Here is a 23,488-nt window from a genome sequence, read left to right as displayed (position 1 = left end):
ACACTTTTAGGTCTACCAATATTTTTAAGACAAATTGTAAACTCATAATTATAGACATAGCATGCTTTTTCTAAATGTAAGTCCATCATTAAATGGAGGCTATTTTTCTTCATGGCACCTGTAACATGAGTAAACAGAACAGAAGTTCATGGAAAATATAAAGAACAGATAATTTTTTTTTCCACTTTTTCTAAAGTTTCCAGTAAGTAAAGTAAAAGAGAAGAGCTGACTACCTGAATACCACATTATTAAGTCCAAAGAACAATTAAAAAGAGAATAGGAAGTTACTTGGTTTGGGGACCTTAGGGTATTTTGTTTTGTTCTTATAATTTTTAAATTACCATATTAAGCTAAGACTGTATTTTCAGTCCATGACAGCAGCTCCAAAGCACTGAGGAATTCTTATGTACTGTGTTACACTGTAAGCATTTCAGGGTCTCTGAGATCTAAACTGTTCAGATTAATACTAAGTTTTTGTTTTGGCCTTGTTTTCTGCCTTTTACATTGTACTGAGATTTGTACTGATGTTATAAAAGTACCAACAGATAAACCTGCTGGCAAGAAAGCCAATGGCAGATTAAAAAAAAAAAAAAAAAACAACAGAGCCAGTTTACATTCTCAATGAAACAGTAAAATTTAATTTTACTTTCAACTTTTCAGCTGATGTATTTTTAATATTGTAACAAACAAAACAAACATAAAACATTTCTGCTGCAGATCAAAGTGATTGTTCAAGGAAAAGCACTTTGTGATGGAATCATTTTGCTGAATTCACTTTTTTATTAATTTTACTGGAAAGAATGACAAAGCAATTGTGCTTATTTAGACTTTTCAGTAGAAATTTTCTCAAAAACACACTAAGCCTGCAACTGTAAGGAAAAAAGCTGGTAGCAACTATTGATAATGATAAAAATTAACTCTCAAGCCAAAATTAGAATTTCAGAAATTTATAACCTCTACCCTGATTTGACAGTTGCTCAATAAAGAATTTTTGGGGGGCCGGTACTGTGGAATAGTAGGACTAAGCCTCCGCCTGCAGCGCCGGCATCCCATATGGGCACCAGTTCACGTCCCGGCTGTTCCTCTTCAAACCCAGCTCTCTGCTTGTGGCCTGGGAAAGCAGTGGAAAATGGCCCAGTGCTTGGGTCCCTGTACCCACATGGGAGACCCAGAAGAAGCTCCTGGCTCCTGGCTTCGGATCAGCCTAGCTCTAGCCACTGCAGCCATTTGGGGAGTGAACAAGCAGATGGAAGACCTTTTGTCCTGTCTCTCCTTCTCCCTCTCTGTAAATCTACCACTCAAATAAATAAATAAAATCTTCAAAAAAGAAAAGAACGTTGTTTTAAAAAATGAGAATTTTGGGGGCTGGCACTGTGGTGCAGCAGGTTGAAGCCGTAGCCTGCAGTGCCAGCATCCCATATGGGCACCGGTTCATGTCCCGGCTGCTCCTCGTCTGATCCAGCTCTCTGTTATGGCCTAGGATAGCAGTAGAAGATGGCCCAAGCCCTTGGGCCCCTGCACCCATGTGGGAGATCTGAAGGAAGCTCCTGGCTCCTGGCTTCAGATTGGCACAGTTCCAGCCGTTGTGGCCATCTGGAGAGTGAAGCAGTGTATGGAAGATCTCTCTTTCCATCTGTACTTTTCTCTGTAGCTCTTTCAAATAAATAAAACAAATCTTTAAAAAAAAAAAATTTTTTTTTGGCAGAGGAAGTGGTAGGCGGACAGTGTCACGCACAGCTAACATGCAATGGGATTGTTATTTTTAAATAAGTAAATTAAAAAGTTTTTTTGTCTTAAACCCCACAAAAAATAATAAAATGTTGTGGGAGTCCTAAATTTAAAAAAATATAAAGGTATTTGTGGTTTTCTAAACAAAATATATCTTATGGCATAAAAGATTTTTGTCCACAAAATTCACAAATTTACTTTAAAAAAAAAAAAAAGATTTTATCTATTTGAGAGATAGAGAAACAGAGAGAGGGAAAGACAGAGAGAAAGGTCTTCTACCTGCTGGTTCGCTCCCCAAATGGCCGCAACGGCCGGAGCTGACCAACATAAAGTCAGGAGCTAGGAGCTTCTTCTGGGTCTCCACGTGGGTGCAGAGACCCAAGTACTGAGGCCATCCTCCACTGCTCTCCCAGGTACTTTAACAGAGAGCTGGATCAGAAGAGGAGCAGGCGGGACATGAACCAGTGCCCAAATGGGATGCTGGCACCTCAGGTGGAGGCTTAACCTACTACACCAAAGCACCTGGCCCATACAAATCTCTTTTTCTATTTTTTTAAGGTAGGTTGTGTTTTGTTTGTTTTTAATTTGAGCGGCAGAGAGAAACATACTTGAGAGAATTCCATTTGCTGATTCACTACACAAAGGCCAGAAATTATCTTGGGTCATCAGTCATACCTGACCAGAAGCCAAACCCAGGAGAGCCAGTAAGTAACATAGATCTCTTACTCAGATGGCACAAACCCAACTACTGGAGCCTTCACCCTGACTCTCAGGGTCTACATTAGCAGGAGGCTAATGAAATGGAGCCAAGAATCAACTCAGACTTGGTGAGACATGGATATCATAATCACAAGGCTAAACACACATTCCCACACAAATCTTTTGTGATCAAAAATTTTTAAATGTTTTTGATATGTAGTTCTTTTCATCATGTCTTCCCACTGAGAGTATCCCATGTCAGATACAGATCATCTTATCCTCTCAGAAACTAGCATACTTGGAAAGAGATGATCAAAAAATCAACATTTACTTTTTTTTTTTTTTTTTGACAGGCAGAGTGGATAGTGAGAGATCAACATTTACTTTTGAAAAGATATTTGAGTAGACAGACATTTGGGGCAGTGAGTAGTGAGGATGTGCCTGGAATGCCTGCATCCCATATCAAAGTGCCTGACCCAATTCCAACCTACTCTACTGCTGATCTAGCTTCCTGCTAATGTACAGTCTAGGAAGTAGCAGATGATGGCTCTCTGCCACCCTCAAGATCCTGATTACTTTGACTTGTCTAGGCTGGCTATTGTGGGCATCTGGGAAGTAAGCCAGTGGACAGAAGCTCTCTCTCCACCTTTCAAATCAAATAAAAACAAACAAAAAATTTGAAAGATATTCAAAAATAAATTAAAACCTTACTTATATGACTTTTAATTTTATAATAATTATAAATATATAAAATAAAGATCATCTCAAAAGCAAAACTAACCACTGCAAATGTGTTCTATTTATAACATCTTACAGGTAGCATAAAAAATAGCTATATGAAAAGTGTTTTAATGTTTATAAACCATGCTTGTTTTTCCTGTACGATATCTGAATATACCTGTTCTCCACTGAGAAAAAATGACCAATTTCTATATGAAAAATATATAAAAATTCTGGGGCTAACATTGTGGCATAGCAAGTTAAGCTACTGCCTGCAATGTCAGCGTCCCATATGGGTGCTAGTTCCAGTCCTGGCCATTCCATTTCTGATCCAACACCCTGTTGGTATGCCTGGGAAACCAGCAGAGGCATACTGCTTTCATACAGCCCAAGTGCTTGGGCCCCTGTACACATGCAACCATATGGGGAGAGAACCAGCAGATGAAGAATCTCTCTCTCTCTAACTCTGCTTTTATAAAATAAATCTAAAGAAAAAGAAAAAAATATACAAAAATTCTAATTATACAGCTAGAGAAACCTCTATAGTAGCTCAAAAACTCCAAAATTACATTTGTCTGTTACATCCTCAGCATATGTCTTAAGTACCTAATATGACAAATTTGTTTTGTTAACTTCTACTTTCCTCCTCTTTAGTGTATCTAAACACTTTACTTGAAGGAGAATATAAAAAGCGAAGGATGTATAATTCGGTAGCTAAAAGATATAGCATTGTGGTACTTGCAGAAACATTTATTCTTCTCATCTTATAGGTAAGAAATCTGAGTCCTAAGTCCTCTAAGTCCCAAGGCTTGGTGTTTGGATATATGAGAACCTGAATTTCATTATCTATTATTGATAGGCTGCCTTTTTTGGTATTTTGTAACTTTAATAACAATTTCCTACTTGTTCAAATAGTTGGCCTTCTCTCCAACACTTTTTTTTAGGCTATAGGAATAAACACAGGTATAGAAAAAAAATCATAATTGCATATATAATTATATTTATAATTATATATACAAATCATGTTGTATAAAATACATACAATAAAAATTTTAAAAAGAAACTAGGGGGTAGTTATTTGGCCTAATGGGTAAGATGCCCGCATCTCATATTAAGAGTACCTAGACTCAATTTCTAGCTCCAACTCCTGAATCCAGCTTCCTGCTGATGTAGACTCTGGGAGGTATCAGTGATGACTCAAGTGACTGGGTTCCTCACACCCATGTAGGAGACTGAATTGTGTTCCTGGTTCCTGGCTTCAGCCCTAGCTACTGTGGGCATTTGGGGAGTGAATCAGCAGACAGAAGAGGTGGCAATACTGCTTGTACTCTCTCTTATCTCTCTGCTTCTCAAATAAGTTTTTTTAAAGTAATACATAATAGATTTACTCATCTAAGATTTATAATCATTACAAACCTTTAAAGAAGCAAAAACAAAGTTTATCAAGAAGTATATTAAAATAAACCTCATTTAAAACATATTTCCCATTTAAAACATACTCTAAGGATTCTCATAGAGTTTTCAAGATTTTATAGTCTTCACTTACCAAAAGTTGTTCCACCAGCTTCTTCACATTCTGCCCCATTTCTGGAGACTGTGATCCACTACATGCTAGTTTTATTAACATTGCAAGGAAGTTCTTACATTTCTTCACATTTTCTAGCATTGTCTAAATATGGAAATGTAAACAAAAAATCACAAGTGTTGGCTACAAACAGATTCAAGAAAATGTGTAAGGAATTATATTTATATAAGGTGCAGAAGAGAGCTTACTGGAGAAAGATTGGTCTGAGCAGCTGCTGGACTCTCTGCTTTGAGATTGTGCTCATTTGAGGAGGTGGATGATGCTCCCAAACTTGAAGGTTTCAGAGTAGTTGCTGTGTTCAACGGCTTTACAGGAGTACCTGTGACAACACTGGTTGGCGCAGCCACAGACTGAAATTAAAAATAGTACATATTTAGATATGTATTACAATGAAAAATTAGTGGGTGCCTCCTTCCAAACTTACCAGACTACAGATTTGCTTTTATGTTATATTCTACAAGTCTAAGGTAACACAGTAAAGTTGTTAAGAACACTAGACTTTAGAAGATATGGGCTTCATTCTCATCTAGCTTCCTACATTCCACTGCCACCTAATACAGTATTGACTTGATCCAAGTTACTTAATCCTGCTAATCCTGATTCTTGTCTAAGAAAAAAAAAAAAGAAGGACAGAAATAGTACCTACTGTTCTAGGGTTTGTGAAAAACAATGCCAAGCATATAAGACCTCAAAAAACATTAATACTTCTCTAAAAAGTAATTGTAATTTCCTATCCTTTAATTTTCTTTTTCTTAAGTATAAAGCAAAATGAGCTGATTATCTTATATTCAGATAAGCTGCTTTTAAGCAGATCACTAGAGTAAGCAAAAAGATTACAAAATGTGATATTTTCATACTGAAAAGAAGTTAAATTATTTCTTCTACCTTCTATTGAAATGAGATGTGACTCTAGCACCACCTGCAGGACCAAAAGTTTAACACAAGAAATCACAAGTTCAATAATAACAGAAAACACAATTGAGACAAAAAAATTCTTATTTAAAGACAATCACTAAAAGTTAAAGGGCATAAGAAAAGAGTGGAGGAGGTAGGAAAGAATAGTATTTATAATTCATATAGAAAACTTAATACTGCACCAGCATTTAATTATACCATATAGAAAGGTCAGGTTTGTATTATATACAGAGAAAGGTCAGTTTGCTACCAATTTCGAGAAAATTTCCTGGGGCCGACACTGTGGTGTAGTGGGCTATGCCTCCACCTGCAGTGCTGGTTCATGTCTGGCTGCTTCTCTTCCCATCCAGCTCTCTGCTGTGACCTGAGAAAGCAGCAGAAGATGGCCCAAGTGCTTGGGCCCCTGCACCTGTGTAGGAGACCCAGAAAAAGCTCTTGGCTCCGGATAGGCTCAGCTCCAGCTTTGTGGCCATCCGGCAGAAGGAAGACCTCTCTCTGTCTTTCCCTCTCTCTGTCTGTGACCCTACCTCTCAAATAAATAAATAAAATCTTTTTTTAAAAAATTCCTTCCTTAATAGTCAAGACAGGTGAATTTGAATATACACCAAATTTTCCACTTTAGAAAAGCTGAAGCATATATTATACAAGAATGTTTTGAGGGTAAAAATGAGAAGGAAATTAAGAACACTGATTAATGATGAGACTAGGACCCTAGGACCAATGATGCAATGTTAAATAAAAGAGGTAAAATTAGAAATTTTACCCAAATTAGTACAATTTTATTAACCAGAGCAAGAGCCTCAAAAGAACATTAAAAAGAGAATGTCCTTCCTGTTCATATCCTCAGTTCTGCTCTTCAGAGATAACTATTGTGCAGTTTCTTCTGAATCCCTCCAGAAAATTTCTAATAAACTTTCAGATTTACATACATTAATTATGACTTTTTCTTTGGTGACTATTTTATAATCAGCCATTAATTCTCTGTACTACCAAACTTAAGAAAGTATTATCTGGAATTGTAGCCAGTAATTATAATTTTCTTTGAGGATTGAGGGAGGGGTTTCTCAGGGGTACTCTGGCCTCATCCTTTATGAAGCAAAGTAAGACCCAATGAAATGTGCATTCATGAAAACTGCCCTATTGCTTGTGAACAGAGGAAGCCTTTATAACATTCTACTTTCCCATCTCCAGTACAAAATCTTGTCTTTCATAACATTTTCTGATACAGCTACCACCTGTACCAGATATATGTACCTTCCATGTAAATTTCACCTTTGAAGAGGCCCAGAGAGGTACATACTCTTGTATTGTATCTCTTTTTAATTTCATTGCAGGGCTGGATGGATTCTCTTAAACTCAATAATAACTCTGCCTTAGACCTGATATTCTAGACCAACCAATGGTACTTCCATACTTTCCAAGACTGCACTGTGCTAATTATCCATTTCTTAGGAACAGGAAAGAAAGCAGGGGGTGGAGGATAGGGGTGCATATGTGAAACAAATATACACAGAGCTACTAAAATGAACTGTATGTAAAAATAACAGACCAAACTACATTTCAAAGAGGGTCATTTTTCTGTAACTGTATGAAAAAATAATCACTTTAGGTTTAATGATACTGAATTCAAAATACTATTTGTAAATCAGATAATTCCCACATTTAGATTGTAATCTAACAATGGGCCAACCTACATCTGCATCAAATACAACATAAAAGTGAACACTCAGATTTTTAACTAGTACTTGTATTTACCAGACCAGGCCATGTTTTAAGTCATTTTAAATACTGAGATGAAAATTTGTACTTTATATTCAAATAGTCACGTACACACAGTCTTGGTCTTATTTCCAAGTTCTAGGAATTATTTCCAAGAAGTATCTAAAAATGAGAAATTTTATCCCTCAAAATAGACAAAATACTAACTTTATTCTTTGATAATTTATACTGCCCTAGACTATCCCTGAGGAGCAAACCAGTTTAAAATATATGCCAATTTAAATTAGGAAAAATAAATGGCCACAGAGAAATAAATATATATGGAAAAATAATCCAAGGAAAAAACTAAGCAACCTAGATATACCACATTAGAACTATATGTACTAAATCTTTCTTTGATACACAATTTTTAAATTAATATATTAAAAATAAGACTGATAGGCCGGCGCCGTGGCTTAACAGGCTAATCTTCTGCCTTGCGGCGCTGGCACACGGGGTTCTGGTCCCGGTTGGGGCGCCGGATTCTGTCCCGGTTGCCCCTCTTCCAGGCCAGCTCTCTGCTATGGCCTGGGAAGGCAGTGGAGGATGGCCCAAGTCCTTGGGCCCTGCACCTGCATGGGAGACCAGGAGAAGCACCTGGCTCCTGGCTTCGGATCAGCGCGATGAGCCGGCCGCAGCGGCCATTGGAGGGTGAACCAATGGCAAAAAGGAAGACCTTTCTCTCTGTCTCTCTCTCTCTCTCACTATCCACTCTGCCTGTCAATAAAAAATAAAAAAAAAAAATAAGACTGATAGTGAAGCTAATAACTATTATTAATTTTAATATGGCAATGAGCATGAATAACATTTCAAAATAACTATGATATCTGAAGAAATACAAAAAGAGTGGTTTCTATTGTGAGAGTTACAGGTATACATTAATACACTGTAGCACTCTATGGCTCCATGGATTGAAGCCCACATTCATAGCTGAAAGAAATTCTAAATTTCAGTTTGAGTTTATTAAATACTTTTCTCACCATCTGAATTCAGAAATCCCAGTTTATGAACTCCTGGTTGCCTCTCTATAAAAATTACAAACATAGTTACTGGCCACCAGTTGTGATCATTAAATGAACCCAAGCTTTCACTTTTTATTCCTGTTAAGACTTCAACGAATATTCAGAGAGTACAGAACTAAAACTGTGGCTACAGGAGCTGGCACTGTGGCACAGTGGGTAAAGACACTGCCTGCAGTGCCAGCATCCCATATGGGTGCCAATTCCAGTCTACTTCTGATCTAGCTCCCTACTGATGTGCCTGGGAAAGCAGTGAAGGATGGCCCAAGTCCTTGAGCCCCTGTACCCACGTTCAAGACCCAGAGGAAGCTTTCAGAGGAAGATCCTAGCTTAGGATCAACTTAGCTCTGGCCATTGTGGACATCTGGAGAGTGAACCAGCGGATAGAATACCCCCCTTTCTCTCTCTGTCTCTGCCTCTCTATAACTCCACCTTTCAAATAAAATAAATAAATCTTAAAAAAACAAAAAACAAAATACTGTGGCTGCAGTTGGCAAGGTGGGGGTACTAAAGTCAATGGATATGGAGAAACTCTGATAAACTCTAAGAAGTAACATCTAAGAAATTCACTTTATCCCTAAACTGGCTCCCAGAAAAATAATGAGTATAGTGAAGTTCCTTCAGTTATCCCAACACAACATAATTCATTCTGTGTCCTGAAAACTCACCATGTACAAATGGCAATCCTAAGCATCGAAGACCATGTTGTAAGTATGGTTTTTTGTCTTCAGTATTTTGTATAGTGGCAGAAAATGAAGTAAGAGGCAAAAAGGAATACGTAGGTGATTCACTTAAATATCTACTGATATTTCCTGCACCAATTATGAAGATTAATGGGCAAGTACAGGGGCTGGCACTGTGGTGTAGCAGGTTAAGCCACCACCTGCAGTGTCGGCATCCATATGGCCGCCAATTTGAGTCCTGGCTGATCCAGCTCCCTGCCAATGTACCTGAGAAAGCAGTGGAAGACAGCCCAAGTGTGTGGTCCCCTGCACCCATGTGTGAGACCCAGAAGAAGCTCCTGGCTTTGCCTTGGCTCTGCCCCATATGTTACAGCTATTTGGGGAACGAACCAGCAGATGAAAGATCTGTCTCTCCCTCTCTCTGTTTCTCTGCCTTTCAAATAAATAAATAAATATTTTAAAAAGTGGGCAAGTGTAGCAACCCCGGACTCAAAAAAAGCACAGTGATCAGGACCTTGGATCCCCCAGGGACGAGGGTCTGGTCACACTACAACTTAACCCATCAAAACCATCATTACAATTGATAGTTGATGGTATGTGGAATCTCAATTGGGTAAAAGAAGAGGGAGTTAATTTCTATCAGCTACAGCCAGAAACTAGCTATTGGGGCCTGAACTTCATCCTATTAATCTGCTCTCCTTTGCTTCCCCAAAGAAAAAAGAAAATTAGAATCCCATAACAGCTGGTCTCCAACAGTATGAAGAAGTAGAGCCAAGTGACAGAAGAAGCAGACTGTGATGAGTCAGGGATCTGAGCTGTCCAAGCTGCTGGGAATACTATTAGATAGCCTCCAGTTGTTCATCAAGTTTGCCTCAGCTGCAGAGCACAACTTCCCCAGGAGAGTCCAAAGCCAGAGGACTGATCACAGAGCAGGAATTAAGAACTGGGGGATCATGCTGGTCCACAGTGGGACAATGCTAACTGGCTACACATGCTCCAAAGTCCCTCACCAGGTTGGCTGAGGATTTATTGGACCTGCATTTAGTTCAAACTCTTATTTACCTAGTGTCCTTTCACTGGTATTTATCACTAATAAATATCTCATATACCAAATTCTGTCTCAGCACCTGCTTCCAGAGTGTGACACATGGTTACTAGATATATTTGTATAAATATAATACATTTAGTTGGAATATATCAAGAATATACTCCATGTTTTCCTGTTTCTCATACCTCCAACAAATAAATGTATTCCCTGCTTCTAGTTACATCATCTATCACTGAAATGCTCTTTCAAGGTCATGCAGTCAGCAACCTATCCATCTGGCAGGAAATAATTAAATAATAAAGAAAGATGAGAAAATAACCAGTGTACACATGGCCACAAGTAAGTCACAACTTACTTGTACTGAGGAAGGCTTCGGAACAGTGGTTACCACAGTAGTTCCTATTTGTGCCAATTTTTTAACAGGTGCCACTGCTACTTTCTTGATTAATTGTGAGCTAGAATTCTTGGGAGGGGAGGCAAGATAACACAAGTCATCAGCATTAGTAATTTAAAAATCAGTACTATGGTGAACATTAGAATACTTTACCATAGCAAATTTACTTTTTATAATTGGCTTTATAACCTAATAGGTTTTATGCACATTTTATACCATAAACTTAACTCATCAACTGACCAGTTTAAATTCACTCCAGGTTTCCCAGGAGGCAATTGATTGAATAAATACTCCATTTATCTGAAATCTCCAACTAAATAAGTATTATGGTATTTAACATTAAGTTCTTATTTAATATTTAATTACTGGCCGGCGCCACGGCTCACTTGGCTAATCCTCTGCCTGTGGCGCCGGCACACCGGGTTCTAGTCCCAGTTGCTCCTCTTCCAGGCCAGCTCTCTGCTGTGGCTCGGGAGTGCAGTGGAGGATGGCCCAAGTGCCTGGGCCCTGCACCTGCATGGGAGACCAGGAAGAAGTACTTGGCTCCTGGCTTCAGATCGGTGCAGCGCACCGGCCACAGCGGCCATTGGGGGGTGAACCAACAGAAGAAAGGAAGACCTTTCTCTCTCTTTCACTGTCTAACTCTGCTTGTCCAAAAAAAAATTAATTACAAACAAAACTTGGCTAACTTATGATCTCAACCCACAGCAGTTAGATAAACCAACTAGAAAAAGCAGCAGCAGCTATTATTGACAGAAAATAACAAGCTGAGCACCTACTATTAAATTAAAAGAACACAACACTGGCAGAAAACGATATTCCCATAAAAAGCCAATGCAGTCTTTCCTTAGGTTGAGCCTGAGTCACCATGCTGAATGTAATTCAGCATTTTGTTTAAATAAAGATTCCCATATATTTTTTAAAAATTCTGTCACATGAGGAAGCTGTTATCTAGAAAGATCATCATGTATGTGAAATAAGCCATTTTCTAACAATACCAAAATAATGAAATAGTACATCAGATTTTTGTATTTCTTGATAATTATTATAAGGTATAGATAAAAATGAATACTACAAAGGTGCATCTTAGTATTTTGTCACAAATTAAAACAAACAAAATGCTTATTTTCTTCCCATTTAAGACGCACCTTTTCCTTTGAACATTCCTTTGAGGACTATAAAATATTTAAATATGAAGACTGAATTTTCATTATTTTGCTAATTATCAAATGACAATACCAAAAAAACTTGTTAAAATAACATATTCAGACACTTTATTTAGAAACTTGAATACAATCATCACTCAAACTTTTTTAAAAAGCAAAAGTGTACACTAAAAAAAACTAAAGAAAATGAAAAAATATGATGGTACATTACCGGCACAGTACAGATTTTGACTGTTTGAGTATTCGTTGGTATTGCTGGCCTTGAAGTTACATTACTTGTGGTCTCAGTTCTTGTCATGGCTTGCTGAGGAGATACCAACATTAACTGACCACTGTTACTTTTGATCAAAACTGTTCCTATAGGTTAAAAAAAAAAAAAAAGTGACTTCTGAACTAATAAAACATAAACATCACATATTGTCTTACATTCTTTTTGAATAAATGATTAGTACATACTGAATTCCAGGTGTGCTAATGATTACATAAAACAGAAAAGTGTTTTCATTTAAAACTATTTAAAATATTATGTCTAAGCTTTAATATGGCAAGATAACCCTGAAGAAGGCAAAATATTTTCCCTTTATAAAAATCAAAACTATTTATGAAGTAATTAAGATGGTATGGTAACAGTACAAGATAGAACAGAATAGAGAACCCCAGGAGTGGGCTTTTGGCATAGGGATTAACATACTACTTGGGATACCCATATCCCATATTAAGCGTCCTAGGTCTGCTTCCAATCCCAGCTTCCTGCAATGTGCACCTTGGAAGGAAGCAGGTGATGGCCCAAGTACTTGTGTACCAGCCATTCATATGGGAGACTTGGATGGAGTTCCAGGTTCCTGGTTTTGGCCTGGATAAATCTCTCTCTCTCTCTCTCTACTCCTCTCTCTCTCTACCCCCCACCCCCGTTTTTCAAAAAAGCAAAAAAATTAAAAAGAGAACCCCAAAATAGACTCATACTGGTATGTTGTACATGTTGAATATCTCTTATCTGAAACACTTATGACCAGAAGTGTTTCAGATTGAATTTTTTGGGTTTTAGAATATTTGCATAAACTTTACTAGTTGAACTTCTCTAATCTGAAAACCCAAAATCTGAAATGCTCTGAAGTCCAAAACTTTCCTGTTGGTGCATAGAAAGTCTGGATTTCACAGCATTTTGTATTTCAAGTACTTCAGATTTCAGAATTAGGGATGCTCAACCTGTATCAGGTTTCCTAAGAGGTCTACAGATTCCTGAGAAAAGGAAGGACCATTCAATAGCTACGGCTGGCCTAACTATTCATCTACACAGAAAAGAAAATTGGATGCCTGTTGCATACACACTCACAAAAACCCAGGTGCATTAAGGATACAAAAATAAAAAAGTAAAAGAAAATTTCAAACTTTTAGACAACATAGAAAATTATCTTTTGAAATTGAAATAGAAAAAGATTTGTTAAAATAAGTGAAATCTGACAGATTAAACTATATTTTAAATTTTTTGATGAACAAAAGACAGCATCAGATAAAAAGGTAAACTACAAAAGGGGATAAAATTTTATTTCATGGAGTGGGCATTTGGACTAGTAGTAATGATGTCATTTAGGACACCCACACTGCACATCAGAGTATTTGGATTCAATGTCTGACTCAGACTCTGGATTTCAAATAAATAAAATAAAATAGTTTTGCCGGCGCCGTGGCTTAACAGGCTAATCCTCCCCCTTGCGGCACCGGCACACCGGGTTCTAGTCCCGGTTGGGGCGCCGGATTCTGTCCCGGTTGCCCCTCTTCCAGGCCAGCTCTCTGCTATGGGCCGGGAAGGCAGTGGAGGATGGCCCAAGTCCTTGGGCCCTGCACCCGCATGGGAGACCAGGAGAAGCACCTGGCTCCTGGCTTTGGATCAGCGTGATGCTCCGGCCGCAGCGGCCATTGGAGGGTGAACCAACAGCAAAAAGGAAGACCCTTCTCTCTGTCTGTCTCTCTCACTATCCACTCTGCCTGTCAAAAAATAAAATAAAATAAATAAAAGAAAATAAAAAAAAGAAAAAAAAATAAAAGAAAATAGTTTTAAAGAGAAAAAGCAGTCAATGACAGGAAAAGGTAAAATTTAAAACAGTAAGATATCATTTATTTTATTTATTTATTTATTTATTTTTCATTTGAAAGGCGAAGAGACAAAGACACACAAACGAATATTCCACTCACTGGTTCACTCACCAAAAATTGGCAATAGCTGGGGCTGAGCCAAAGCCAGGAGCCTAGAACTCAATTTGAGTGTCCCATATGGATGGTAGGGACCCAAGTGTTTGAACTATCACTGTTGCCTCCCAGCATATTAGCAGGAAAATGGAAAGCTGAGTCAGGACTCAAACCCATTTACTCTGGTATGGTATGCTGGCATCTGAAATGGCATTCTAATCTCTGGTTCAAATACCTTCCCCTCATTGCTTTATAAGACATAAATTACATAAGATAATTATAATAAGATAATGTATTTATAATATATCAAGATGCAATATGTAGAGAAATAATAGCACACATCCACAAGAGGTAAGAAGGAAATGAGCTAAACAAAGGTTTGTTATTATTTTTTTTTTAGATTTATTTTATTTTATTTGAAAGTCAGAGTTACACAGAGAGAAGAGAGGCAGAGAGAGAGGTCTTCCATCCGCTGATTCACTGTCTAGTTGGCAGCAATGGCCGGAGCTGTGCCGATCTGAAGCCAGGAGCCAGGAGCTTCTTCTGGGTCTCCTACGTGGGTGCAGGGGCCCAAGGACTTGGGCCATCTTCTACTGCTTTCCCAGGCCATAGCAGAGAGCTGGATCGGAAGTAGAGCAGCCAGGACTCAAACCCATATGGGATACCAGCACTGCAGGCGGTGGTTTACCCGCTAAGCCACAGCACCAACCCCACAAAGGTTTCTTTATCTCACTGAATAAGCAAATATAAATGTGAAATAGATTCCAAAAGCTTTATATTGTATGTTCTAGAGCAATCTCTAAGGAAAAAATTCAAAAATCAAACGGCAAAAAGTGTCCAATCAGATTTTAAAAAATGAAATCCAATTATTTGCTGTCTACAGGAGATACACATTACCTTAAAGATCCAAAAGAACTGAAACTAAAAAAGATAGAAAAAAATCTCATCCAACAACAACCACAAGAAAGCTGAAGTGGTCACACTAATATCAAACAAAACAGACTTTCAAACAGAAAACGTTACTAGAGATAAACAGCCCAATAAATTAGGAAGCTATAACTTTTTTTAAAGATTTATCTATTTATTTATTTGAAAGGCAGAGTGACAGCGAGAGGACAGAGGAGGGAAAGAGGGAAGGAGAGATCTTCCATCTACTGGTTCACTCCCCAGATGGCCACAATGTGGGCCAGTCTTGTGGCTTAGTGAGTAAAGCCACTGCCTACAATGCTGGCATCTACTATGGGCACCAGTTTGTGTCCTGGCTGCTCCACTTCCAATAAAGCTCCCTGCTAATGGCTTGAGAAAAGCAGTGCAAGATGCTTGGGCCCCTGCTATCCATATGGGAGACTGGAAGAAGCTGCTGGCTCCAGGCTGCAGCCTGGCCCAGCCTTTACCGTTGTAGCCATCTTGGGGGTGAACCAGCAGATGGAAGATGTCTCTCTCTCTCTCTCTGACTTTCAAATAAATAATAAATCTTTAAAAAAAAAAAAAAAAAGAGCAGGAGCCGGAAACATGGGTGACAAAGGCTTTGCCAGCCTAATTATCAGCAGGAAGCTGGATTGGCAGCAGAGTAACCAGGACACAAATCGGCACTCTGACATGAGTGTCACAAGAAATGACTTTAATCCACTGTACCACAACACCAGCACAGGAAGCTATAACAGTTTAAACATATATACACCAAACTATGGAGTCCACAATTAAAAGCAAAAACTGATATAAGAGAAGGGAAAAACAAAAAGTTCAACAATACTGGGAGACTTCAATACCACTTTCAGTAAAGAACTAGACAAAAAATTAGAAAATACAAAATCTGTAAAACACAATTAACCAACTAGATTTAACATATATCTAAAGAATATTTCACCTAGCAACAGCATTCTTAACTGTACATGGAACATTCTTCAAGACAGAACACAAGGCCAGCGCCACAGCTCAATAGGCTAATCCTCTGCCTGTGGCACCAGCACACCGGGTTCTAGTCCCGGTTGGGGTGCCAGATTCTGTCCCGGTTGCCCCTCTTCCAGGCCAGCTCTCTGCTGTGGCCAGGGAGTGCAGTGGAGGATGGCCCAAGTGCTTGGGCCCTGCACCCCATGGGAGACCAGGAGAAGCACCTGGCTCCTGGCTTCGGATCAGCGTGATGCACCAGCCGCAGCGGCCATTGAAGGATGAACCAACGGCAAAAGGAAGACCTTTCTCTCTGTCTCTCTCTCACTGTCCATTCTGCCTGTCCAAAAAAAAAAAAAAAAAAAAAAAAAAACACACACAGAACACAAACTAGGAGACTTAAAAAGACTCAATACAGGAAGGTCAGCACTGTGATATAGAAGGTTAAGTCTCTGCCTGCGGTGCTAGCATCCATGTGGGTACTGGTTTGAGTCCCAGATGCTCCACCTCCAATCCAGCTCCCTGCTAATGGCCTGGGAAAAGCAGTGGAAGATGGCCTAAGTCCTTGGGCCTCTGCACCAATGTGGGAGACACAGAAGAAGCTCCTGGCTCCTGGCTTCAGCCTGGCCCAGCCTAGGCTGTGGTGGCTACTGGGGAATGAACCAGAAGACAGAGGATATCTCCTGCCCCTTCTTTCTCTGTATTTCTGCCTTTTAAATAAATGTTAAAAGAAAAAAAAAACAACAACAATAAAGTTAAAAGATTTGATCTACAATAGAATGAAGTTAGAAGTCAGTAAAGAACAAAGGTGGAATAACAAAAGTTAAACATCACACTCCTAACCAACCAATGAATCAATGAAAAAAAATCACAAAGCTAGTTCGAAAATACTTTGAGATGAATTAATATGGAGACACAACATACCAAATCTATGGCATTCAACTAAAACAGTGTTTGGAGGCAATTTATAGCTGTAAATGTCTGCCTTAAACAAGAAAAGGGTAAGGGGAGGCATTGTGAAACAGCAGGTTAAGTTGCTTGGGAAGTCTGCGTCCCATATCAGAGTGTAGGTTCAAGTCCCAGTTCCCTGCTAATGCACCTAGGAAGCAGGAGATGATGGCTCAAATACTTGAGTTTCTGCTACCCACACAGAAACCCAGATGGAGTTCCTGGCTTCTGGCTTTAGGCTGGCCCAGCTCCAGGTATTGCAGGCATTCGAGGATATAAAATAGAAGATCTCAACCTCTCAAACTCTCTTTCCCTACTCACCCTCTCTTTCCTTCACCCTGTCTCTGTAACTGTGTCTTTCAAAAGTAAAGTGAATCTTTAAAGGAAGGAAGGAAAGAGAAGACAATCGAGGGCCAGCATGGTGGGGCAGTGAGCCAAACTGCTGCCTGCAAGTCTTCCAGCTCCCCTGCTACCAATCCAGCTCCCTAATAGTGTGCTGGGAAGATAGCAGAGGATAGCCTAGGTACTTGGGCCCCTGCCACTCACTTGGGAGATCCAGATGGAGCTCTGGACTTCTGGCATTAGCCTAAACCAGCTACAGTCATTGCAGCCATTTAGCGAGTGAACCAGTGAATGAGCTCTCTCTTTCTCCCTCTAACTCTCTCAAATGAATCTTTAAAGAAATGTTTTTTAGGCCGGCGCTGCGGCTCACTAGGCTAATCCTCCGCCTTGCGCACCGGCACACCGGGTTCTAGTCCCGGTCGGGGCACCGATCCTGTCCCGGTTGCCCCTCTTCCAGGCCAGCTCTCTGCTGTGGCCAGGGAGTGCAGTGGAGGATGGCCCAAGTCCTTGGGCCCTGCACCCGCATGGGAGACCAGGAGAAGCACCTGGCTCCTGGCTTCGGATCAGCGTGATGCGCCGGCCACAGCGGCCATTGGAGGGTGAACCAACGGCAAAAAGGAAGACCTTTCTCTTTGTCTCTATCTACTCTGCCTGTCAAAAAAAAAAAATAGCAATAAAAGGATATTTCCAGGACAGGCATTGTCACTAGCTGCTTAGGACACCTGCATCCCATATCAGAATACTGGTTCAAGTCCCAGTTGCTCTGCTTCCAATCCAGCTCTCTGCTAATGCACCAGGGAAACAGCAGATGAGGTCTCAAGTACTGTAACCCATGTTGTAAACTCCAATGGGGTTCCTGGCTCCTGGTCTTGGCCCATCCCAGCCCCAAGCTGTTGCAGTCATTTGGGGACTGAACCAATGGATGAAGATCTCTGTCTTGTCCTTTCTCTCTCGCTTTGCCTTTCAAATAAGTAATTATTTGAAATACATATACACATACATACACTTATATTATTACTTAAAGGGGGGGGAGGGGCTGGCACTGTGGCATAGGGGTAAAGCAGCTGCCTGCAGTGCTGACATTCTATATGGGTGCTGGTTCAGGTCCCGGCTGCACCACTTCCGATCCAGCTCTCTGCTATGGCCTGGGAAGGCAGTAGATGGCCCAAGTCCTTGGGCCCCTGCACCCACATGGGAAGACCCAGAGAAAGCTCCTGGCTCCTGGCTTCAGATTGGCAACTCTCTCTCTGCTTCTCCTCTGTGTAACTCTGACTTTCAAATAAATAAATAAATCTTTAAAAAGAAAAAAAAAAAGATATTTGGGGAGTGAAACAGAGGATGTAAGATCTCTCTCATCTCTCATCCTCTGCCATGCTGCCTTTCAAATTAATTAACTTAATTTTTTAAAAAGAGACATCTAACATCATATTTATGGTAAAAGACTAAATGCTAGGGCTGGCACTGTGGTGCAGTGGGTTAAGCTGCCACCTGCAACACCAGCATCCCATATAAGCAGCAGCTCAAGTCCTGGCTGCTCCACTTCCAAACCAGCTCCCTACTAACGCACCTAGGCAAGCAGTAGATAATGGCCCCAGTGTTTGGGCCCTGCCACCCACCCACGTGGGAGACCTGGGTGGAGTTCTAGGCTTCTGGCTTTAGCCTGGCCCAGCCTTGGCCATTTTGGCTATTTGGGGAATGAACCAGAAGATAGAAGAGATATCTCTCCCCCACCCCCAACTCTTCCTTGCAAGTAAATAAATCTTTAAAAAAAAAAAAAAAAAGACTAAATCCTTTCCCCCTAAGATCAGGAACAAGACAAGTATAGATGAGGAATGAGACAAGAATGCCAATAATCACTAATTCTATCCAATACTATACTGACAAGAAAATGAAATAAAAAGCATCTGGATCAGAGAGGATGAAGTAGGGGTATGTGTCTAGTCTAATGGCTAAGACTCCATTTAAGATTTAAGATGTCAGTGTCCCAAATCAGAGTGCCTGGGAGCTCGGCTCCCAGTGTCAGCTTTCTGCTTATGTGCACCCTGAGAAGCAGCAGAGATGGTTCAAGTAATTGGTTCCTGCACCCCAAGTAGGAGATGGGCCCGTTGCAGGCATTTTAGGAATGAACCAGCAAATGGGAGCTTTAGCTTTCTTTCTCTCTCTCTGCCTCTCAAAAATTAAAAGGAACAAAACTATTTACATATGGATGACATGATCTTGTATATAGAAAATTCTAACAAACCCTTAACTATTAGAACTAGCCAGGTAGCAGGATACAAGATCAACATACAAAACCAACTACTTTTATACTCTTGAAATGAATACTTATAAGTCATAAAGAAAATTCCATTTACAATAGTCAAAAAGGATAATATACCTTAAGAGCAAATTTAGTAAAATAAGTATAAAATTAATTCTCTGAAAACTATAAAATATTGTTGAAAGAAATTAAAGATCTAAACAAACAGAAAAACAATTTAGGTTCAAAGACTAGGAAACAGCTACCTTGCAGGATTGTTAAAGTAGTTAAATGAGACAATATACTCACACATGAGATAATTTGTTTTAATTTTAAAGTTCTTTGGCCGGAGCCGTGGCTTAACAGGCTAATCCTCCCCCTTGCGGCACCGGCACACCAGGTTCTAGTCCCGGTCGGGGCGCCAGATTCTATCCCGGTTGTCCCTCTTCCAGGCCAGCTCTCTGCTATGGGCCGGGAAGGCAGTGGAGGATGGCCCAAGTCCTTGGGCCCTGCACCCGCATGGGAGACCAGGAGAAGCACCTGGCTCCTGGCTTCGGATCAGCGCAATGCGCCGGCCGCAGCGGCCATTGGAGGGTGAACCAACGGCAAAAAGGAAGACCTTTCTCTCTGTCTCTCTTTCTCTCACTATCCACTCTGCCTGTCAAAAAAAATTTTTTTTTAAAGTTCTTAGGGGGCAAGCGGCTATTTGCAGAGCGAACCAGTGGATGGAAGACATTGTTTTTCTCCCTCTCCCCCTCTCCTTTTCTGTCACTCTGGGAAAGGAGGGAGGGAGGGAGGGAAGGAGGCAGGGAGGGAGGAAGGAAGGAAAGAAGGGAGGAAGGAAGAAAGGAAGGAAATAAGGGAAGAAGGGAGGGAGGGAGGGAGATGGGAACTCTAAACAGCACAGAGACTCCACAAATCAGACTAGAGAGTAAAACCACACTGCAGTTCCTACCTTGGTTCCCCAGCTGAAGGACTCCATCTTGTTGAGAAAGCACAACAAATTTCTACAACTCCCACCATCATTGCACACCAGCAACCATAACTACAGGAGAATTCCACAGTCCATACTGGCTTTAGATCCAGTCTAGAAAGCTGGCTGGGGCCATGTGACAACAGAGGATTGAATTCTCTGTCTCTAAGCCCTAGAACCAAGCTGCTGCAGTAGACAGTGTTAAACTTCATTCTGTCTTCAGGGACAGCAAGCAGCTTCATCGCTACTAGAAGCCTCCAGAGCCAGTGGCAGGGTGTTTCACGGGGCTAAGAGCAGGCCCCTCTGCATCTAACAGCTGCAGAATTGCTGGGCACAAGCTGTGAAGCCACATTTGCTCAGTCTGCACAATCTCAGAAATCCCCCTTTGCTTACTGGGACTCAGGGTCAGCAGCAGTCGATACACAAGCCAAGAGGACCAGACTTGAGGAACTGCCCTTCTGCATCTCTTAGCACAGGATCTGGGTAGCCAGTGCACAAGCCCCAGGGTTACTCTTGCACTTGGGAACTGAAGGCAGTCCCTTCTGCTTCTCTGAGACTGTAGCTGTTGGTGCTACAATCACTGGAGTAACTGGCACAGTGGTGGGACCTGGAGGGCCCTATCTACATTCCTTCACTTCAGACTGGCAGCTACCAGTTCATACTCCCCAGCATAACCTGTGCTCAAATTGTGAAAACTGGATAAGAGTCCCACTGTATCCTGCAGCTCTGGGACTATGACTGTTGGTTCTGAAAGTCCCAGGTACACTTGTGCTCCCTGTGGGATCTAGGGAAGGCCTTATCTGCATTCCTTTGTTCCAGGTCTGCACCTGTCAGTACACATTCCCCATTATTACATGAGATCACTTGTGGGACTTGAATAAGGTACCATCTGAGTCCTATAGCTCTGTGTCTGTGACTGTTGGAGCTATACTCCACAATCACTTGAGTTTACCCCAAGGGACCAAGATAAGGTTTCCACTGTATCCTGCAGCTCTGGGACTGCGACTGCTGGTTCTTTAAGTTCCAGGAACATCTGTGCTTATTCTGTGGTGTCTGGGGGAGGCCCTATCTGCATCCCATTGATCCAGGCTTGTGTCAGCTAGTATATAATCCCCAGCAAAAACTATATTTTTCCCATGGGACACATGCAGCTCCAAGACTGTGACTACTAGCACTGTATTTCTCAGAGCCATCAGGACCCACCTGCAGAACCTAGGGAAGACTTTACCTGCATTCCACTGCTCCAGGTCCACACCTGTCATATTCCACGGGAATGGAGCAAAATCCTCTTCAAATCCCCTAGAGCTGGGGTTGGAGCTTTTGGTACTATAAGCCACAGGATCACCTTTGCCCACCCAGCAGAACTGAAGGTCTCATCCACAAAACACAGTTGCAGAGCCACAGTTATTGGTGCCACAAACACTAGCATCACTCAATGCTTGCCTGGTGGGACAAGTGGACAGCCTCCCCTGAGTCCCACAGCATGAGGAATGTGGCTACTGTCATCACAAACCCTAGTATGACTGACACCCAACTCTTTGGGGCCTGAAGGCACACCCCTTTGAAAGTTTACATCCACTTTAAAGTCATACTCCACAAACTGTTGCAGATTAGATACCTGTAGCTCTCACAGACACCACTGATACTGATTACTGCTGAAGAAATCATTCAGAGGTTACACTTCCGGGTTCACCTAGCACCAAACCCAAAGCAACAACCCAAGTGATACCCTGCATTCCATCTAAGCAAAAAAGTTTTCCAACCAATGCTCTTCCATAAGGAAAAAGGAATTGTTACACCAGATGTACAGATACCAACACAGGGAAACAGTAAACATGAAGGAAGCATGACACCTCCAAAGAATCACAACAGTTCTCCAGAAATAGATCCTTAGACTTCAAGGAAATCTATGAACTGCCTGAAAAAAATTCAAAATAATGATCCTAAGGAAACTCAATGAGATGCAAGAGAATACAGATAGACAATTCAAAGAAAGGTGAAAAACAATGCATAACATGAATGAGAAATTCAAGAGAATCATCAAAAAGAATTGGAAATTTTGGAGGTAAAAATTTCAACCAATGAAATAAAAACATACAATCAAGAGCATTAGTAACAGAATACACTAGGCAGAAGAAAAAAATTCTGATCTGGAGGACAAGACTTTGAGATAACCCAGTCAGATAAAAATAAAGTGAAAAGAATTTAAAAGAATGAAGAAAGCCTATAAGACATGTGGGATACCATTAAGTGAACAAATATTCATATTATAGGTATGCCTAAAGAAAAAGAAAAGGGAAAAGGCATTAAAACCCTATTTAATGAAATAACAGTTGAAAACTTCCCAAGTCTTGAAACAAATATGGCCATTCAGACACAGGAAGCTCAAAGGACCCAACCAGATTCAACTCCAAAAGGGAGGAAAAAAAAAACAAACACACACACACACACACACACACACCTTCTCCAAGGCATATTATAGGCAAATTTTCAAAAATTAAGGACAGGCCGGCGCTGCAGCTCAATAGGCTAATCCTCCACCTTGCGGCGCCGGCACATCGGGTTCTAGTCCTGGTCGGGGCACCGGATTCTGTCCCGGTTGCCCCTCTTCCAGGCCAGCTCTCTGTTGTGGCCCGGGAGTGTAGTGGAGGATGGCCCAAGTGCTTGGGCCCTGTACCCCATGGGAGACCAGTTGAAGCACCTGGCTCCTGGCTTCGGATCAGCGTGGTGCGCTGGCCGCAGCAAGCCAGCCACGGCAGCCATTGGAGGGTGAACCAACGGCAAAAGGAAGACCTTTCACTCTGTCTCTCTCTCTCTCTCACTGTCCACTCTGCCTGTCACAAAAAAAAAAAAAAAAAAAAGTTAAGGACAAGGAAATAATCCTAAAGACAGTAAGAGAAAAACATCAAGGTACAACTAAAGAAAACCAGTTCAACCAATAGCAGACTTCTTAGCTTCTCAGCAGAAACCCTACAAGCAAGAAAAAATTAGGATGATATATACAAGGTCTTGAAAAAAACATACTACCATATCCATGGAAGCTAACCTTTAGAAGGGAAGGATAAATAAAGTATGTCCCAAATAAAGACTGAGAAAATCCAACATACCTAGTTCAGCCCTACAAGAAATCCTGAAGGGAGTACTACATTAAAAGTAATCATCAAGAAAACACCCCATCATACGAAACACAATAACAC

At 40.8% G+C, this 23,488-nt stretch overlaps 1 protein-coding gene across 1 annotated transcript in view; it reads right to left on the bottom strand.

The window, feature by feature from the left end:
* The window catches only part of TAF4B (TATA-box binding protein associated factor 4b), a 131,579-nt gene that overhangs the window by 95,465 nt on the left and 12,626 nt on the right, over window positions 1–23,488 (bottom strand). The window contains exons 2-5 of the mRNA XM_062200244.1: window positions 11,927–12,072; window positions 10,511–10,618; window positions 4,921–5,082; window positions 4,694–4,816 (exon numbers count right to left, since the gene is read on the bottom strand). Of these exons, the coding sequence (XP_062056228.1) occupies window positions 4,694–4,816; window positions 4,921–5,082; window positions 10,511–10,618; window positions 11,927–12,072 (539 nt within the window). The remainder of the gene's footprint in view (window positions 1–4,693; window positions 4,817–4,920; window positions 5,083–10,510; window positions 10,619–11,926; window positions 12,073–23,488) is intronic.

The sequence above is a fragment of the Lepus europaeus genome, chromosome 9, assembly GCF_033115175.1.
Source record: "Lepus europaeus isolate LE1 chromosome 9, mLepTim1.pri, whole genome shotgun sequence".
NCBI classification, from domain to species: domain Eukaryota; kingdom Metazoa; phylum Chordata; class Mammalia; order Lagomorpha; family Leporidae; genus Lepus; species Lepus europaeus.
Note: the sequence above shows the minus strand (reverse complement) of the source record. Positions and strands in the feature narration are given on the sequence as shown.